The 4,781-nt window shown below is 53.9% G+C and overlaps 1 protein-coding gene across 1 annotated transcript in view; it reads left to right on the forward strand.

Annotated features, from left to right (window-relative positions):
* The first annotated feature begins 3,616 nt into the window (after positions 1 to 3,616).
* The window catches only part of SHISA3 (shisa family member 3), a 4,815-nt gene continuing 3,650 nt past the window's right edge, over positions 3,617 to 4,781 (forward strand). Inside the window, exon 1 of the mRNA XM_059396035.1 lies at positions 3,617 to 3,983. Coding sequence (XP_059252018.1) covers positions 3,707 to 3,983 — 277 coding nt within the window. The 5' untranslated portion in view covers positions 3,617 to 3,706. The remainder of the gene's footprint in view (positions 3,984 to 4,781) is intronic.

A 4,781-nucleotide genomic window follows, 5' to 3' on the forward strand; every position in this document is an offset into this window, starting at 1 on the left:
AACAATAATACAATGATAGTAGGGGACTTTAACACTCCCCTCACTGAAATGGACAGGTCATCCAAGCAAAAGATCAGCAAGGATATAAAGGTTTTTTAAAGATTTTATTTATTTATTTGACACAGAGAGATTACAAGTAGGCAGAGAGAGAGAGAGGAGGAAGCAGGCTTCCTGCTGAGCAGAGAGCCCGATGCGGGACTCGATCCCAGGACCCTGAGATCATGACCTGAGCCGAAGGCAGCGGCTTAACTCACTGAGCCACCCAGGCGCCCCATCCTGTACCCTCTTTTTTCTCTTCCTCCCTGCCCCCTCCCGCCCTTCCTGCCTTCCTTCCTTCCTTCCTTCCTTCCTTCTTTCCTCCCTCTCTACCCGCCCCCCCTTTCTCTCCCTCTCTCTTTCACTCTTTCTTTCTCTTTTGCTGGTGTTTATTAAAGCAAATCCCAGACATCATATCATTTAACTCATTTCCTATAGAATTTCCTGGAGGCAGGGCCACAAGAGAATGTAGACTGAGGAAATGATCCCTTATGACTGTGTTATTCACCAAAATATGGAATTTGTGTTACTGAGATAAGGAAAAATATAGAATTTCCAAAACCTCCACATAATACTCCAGATGGTATGGATTTTATTTTCTACCTCCATGTCTTTCCCTAGAGTCTTTGCGGGGGGTCTCTGAGAGCTTTTTAATCTTCCTTTACTATTAAAGTAATAACAAAATAACAGAAAAATTTGGATGTTTATAAACCTAAAAAGAAATACACATTCCTATTCACAAAGAGCCTTCTAAGGACATCACTTTTGCTGTTAGAATTTGTCAGTTTAAGTTCAAGGAGCTCTCCTATGACAAAGAACCAAACACTGCCCCCCACCAACCCTGTGGGCATGCCCCCTGAGCTGATTGTTGTAATGGTTTAAAGGCACCTGGATCACCTGGTTAAGAAAGCACCTGGATAAGAAAGCATGGCACACAATTGCTCTAATGTCCATACACATCGGATCTACGGAGTATCAAGTAATTCGAAGGTTTGGTTATTTTCCACTGGTAAGATCCAACTAGATTTGAGTAAAATGCCCTCTAAATAAGTCAAGTAGACAGGGGCTTTGATGGAGGAATTCATTATAGTTGGTGTCTTAAAGAAAAGAATCCCACTGTGGCATGGAGAATGTAATTAATGGGAGGTAAGCGCCAACAAATCACTCCTTAAAATATTAATGCTATCAAAGAACAGCTGGATAATGAGAGAAACTTGACCCTTGGGGGACTAGCAAATGTTGCTGGTGCAGAACTTTTTGCAGTTGTGATGTAATGGAATTCCTTTAAATTTAACAAAAAATAATATAAAGAGGTGTGGTACTGGGAAAGTTATTAGCAGTAAACATGGCTTTGTAGTTTTATCATCTTATTATAATCACTAGAGCTCACTTTTGCTGTGGTTGGAAATGACCTTTTCCTTTAATTGCTCAGGATATATTCAATCCAAACAACACTCCTAAAAAACAACTTAAAACAAAACAAAACAAAACAAACTTTAAGTCTGGCAGGAACATTCTTTTTTACAAATAAAAACATAGAACCCAAGAAATTTTTTGCAAAAACAATTTTTCTGTATGCTTAAGTTAAGAAAAACTGTACCATTGTTTGTTTGTAGATAAAAGCCAGAACATACTTTGGTTTTACTTAATAGCTTATTATAGTCCCTAGCAATATCTATTTCTAAGAGAACAATAACGCTAAATATTTAGACAAGAAAGCTAAATATTACTTGCCATTTGAAATGTTGAGCATTATTTTTACGTTTTCATAACTAAATGCTAATCCCAATATTTAAAAGAAGAAGTCAGAAGTAATTCTTTACTTGGAATACACTTTATTTCAGATTTAAAAAGAGAAACCGTTTTATTCAGAGTTTTAAAAAAACAAAACAAAACAAAACTCTGAACCGACCGGGGACCATGGGGAAGTTGCGGGCGTGGTAAATGCTTTTGATCGCACACTTTTTATTGCTGGTGCACAGCAAACTTTTGTCTCTTTTGTTTCACTCGACTTGCCAACATCTAAATCAGTGACACGGGCATTCAGAGTGTTTGACAAATAGGTTGAGATACGGGGAACATATTCACACACACACACCAGTAAACGATGAGAAGAAGTTCAGGATGCAGTAAAAATAAATGCCCGAGTTTAGCCTGGGTTTCACATAACACCAGTTTCAGAAGGCACTTACGCCGATAAAGGAGCAGTGCCCCTGAAAATAGCACACAGGGGACACATCATTTAAATAAATGTGTTTCTTTGCCCGAACAGAAGTTCAGATCGGCTCAATTATCATTAATTTTGTTCTTTTATTTCCTTTGTGGGCGTGAACGAAGTCGTGCTCTTTGAGGGTTTTCGAGCTGCCCCCGGCTGGTGGAGGTGACCGGCGATTCCTCACCCGGCAGCCCGAAGGCTGGGGGGGGGGGGGGGGGGCGGGGGGGGGGGGGGGGGGGGGGGGGTGCCGGGCGGGGGGGGGGGAGGGGGGGGGGGGGGGGGGGGGGGGGGGGGGGGGCGGAGCGCCTGTGTGCGTCTGTCAGCGAAAACTTGCGGTTCCTCCTAGAAGTGGAAACTTTTAGGTGGAAAACTACGTGCAAAGGTTGCCGGCCCCTTAAAATCATAGTTCTGAACCTTTAGAACAGGTGTCCCAGGATCGAGTCCGGAAATGTGCAACAGGCGACACAAGATTCGACAGACCTCGGTCGTCGCGCCCGCTTTTTATTACATCCAGGCAAAGTACTGGCGCCTCTCTTCCCCCCATACCCGCGCGCCCTCGCGCGTGGATGGCCGCAGAAATTCCGCAGCCCTCGCCCTCGCTCGGCCGGGATCCCTGGGCGGTGCGGGGGTCACGGTGTGTAGGGGGAGGGCCTGCTCCCCGCAGGTCTGGAGTCCAGTCCTGGGAGAGCGAGCGTGGTGGGCGGGGGGTGGGGGTGTCCCGAGATGGCGGAGGGGGGCGCGCGAACCCGAGAGCCTCGGGGACCCGCAGCTCGCACGGCGCCCGCGGTGATTAGCTCCAGCGGCGCGACCCAGGAGGGCGGACTCTTTCTTAGCCCTCGCTGTCTCCCCCTCCCTCTTCCTTTTTAAAGGACGCCTTGCAGGCAGAGCTGTCAGCAGCCCCGAGGCCGTTTGTACTTGGCCGCGGCCAGGCCGACTCCTGTTCCCGTGACAGACAGGGGCGGGGGTGGAGGGGCCGCGGGTCCCGGGCGCCCGCACGCGGGGATCTCAAATTCTTCCTCCTTCGGGCTCCACTAGGGACCCGGCGACGGCCACGAGGAGGGGCGCTGGGCGGCGCGGGGGTCGCCAGCCCGGGACGCGATGGCTCCCTTGAGGAGTGGGGTGGGAGGCGGCCGAGGGTTCGGCGCGCCCTTCGCGCCCGCGGCACTATGAGACCCGCAAAGGGCGGCAGTAGCAGCCCCAGCAGCAGCGTCCGCCGGCGCCTCCCGCGGGCCCCCGCCCTCTCGCCCCCGCGCACCATGCAGACCCCCGGCCTGCCGAGCCCGCGGCGCAGCCCCTGCCGCCTCCCCGGCCCCCGCTAGCCCGCGCCAAGGGGGGGCCTCGGCCGCCGGGGGGCCAGCCGCCCGAGCCGCGCCCCGGGAGAGGCGGCCCCGCTGCCGCCCAGCCCTTCGCTCTCCCGCTGCGTCCCCTCCTGGCCGCCCCGGGCGCCCAGCGGTGATGGGGGCGCTGCTGGCGCTCTGGCTCCTCCTGGGCTGGCTGCGCTGGAGCCCGGCGGGTGCTCAGCAGTCCGGAGAATACTGCCACGGCTGGGTGGACGTGCAGGGCAACTACCATGAGGGCTTCCAGTGCCCGGAGGACTTCGACACGCTGGACGCCACCATCTGCTGCGGCTCCTGCGCGCTGCGCTACTGCTGCGCCGCGGCCGACGCCAGGCTGGAGCAGGGAAGCTGCACCAACGACCGCGGCGAGCTGGAGCACCCCGGCATCACCGCGCGTAAGTGCCGGCCCTTTGGCCCCCGCCCGACGCCCGCGGCCCGCGCGTGTCGGCCCGCGTGCGCTCCAGGCGGTCCCGGCTCCGCGCACGGCGGTGCGGCGAGGTGGGGACATCGAGGCGGAGCGGGTGGTCGCGTTTCGGGTCAGGCGCCCTAATTCCTTTGCAGTCCCGATTCACGCGGTCTCCGCGGGTCGGCCCCAGGAAAGTTTGCAAGGGACAGCGAGGACCGCAGGGCTTGCACCCGGTGGCCCTGGGCGAGACTGCTGGAGCTCCCGGGAGCGCGGGAGGTGAGGGGAAGAGCTACGGGGACAGCTCCAGGTCGGGATGCGGTTTTTCCAGGGCGGTGGGGACACCCCACTGCGAACCCCGGTCACTCCAGGAGTTTCCGGATTGCCGGCGGCCAGAGACCGCAACTCGTGGGGAGCGCATCTGCAGCCCCACGGGGCCAAGGAACCTGATCCACGTTCACCCCTTCCCCCCTTTTTTGGTGGATCTTTGGTAGCGTTCCTAAGCCTCTGCCTCGTTTTCCCGACTTCCTTTCATTTCTCTGCATCGAATTACCCTCTCTGGCCCACCCCCTATTGTCACGCCTTTCAGAAATGCCCAGGTCCTCGAGGTGGCGATTTAGAAACCAGGGTCGCAGGGGCTGCCCGCCCCCTATTCTCAGGTCGGAAAACATGGGTCAAATTTCCGCTCACTTCAGAGCGGAGTAAATCATGACCCCAGCGGAGGAACTTTACACCTCAGAAAGAAAGAAAGAAAGAAAGAAAGAAAGAAAGAAAGAAAGAAAGAAAGAAA

The sequence above is a fragment of the Mustela nigripes genome, chromosome 1, assembly GCF_022355385.1.
Source record: "Mustela nigripes isolate SB6536 chromosome 1, MUSNIG.SB6536, whole genome shotgun sequence".
NCBI lineage: Eukaryota > Metazoa > Chordata > Mammalia > Carnivora > Mustelidae > Mustela > Mustela nigripes.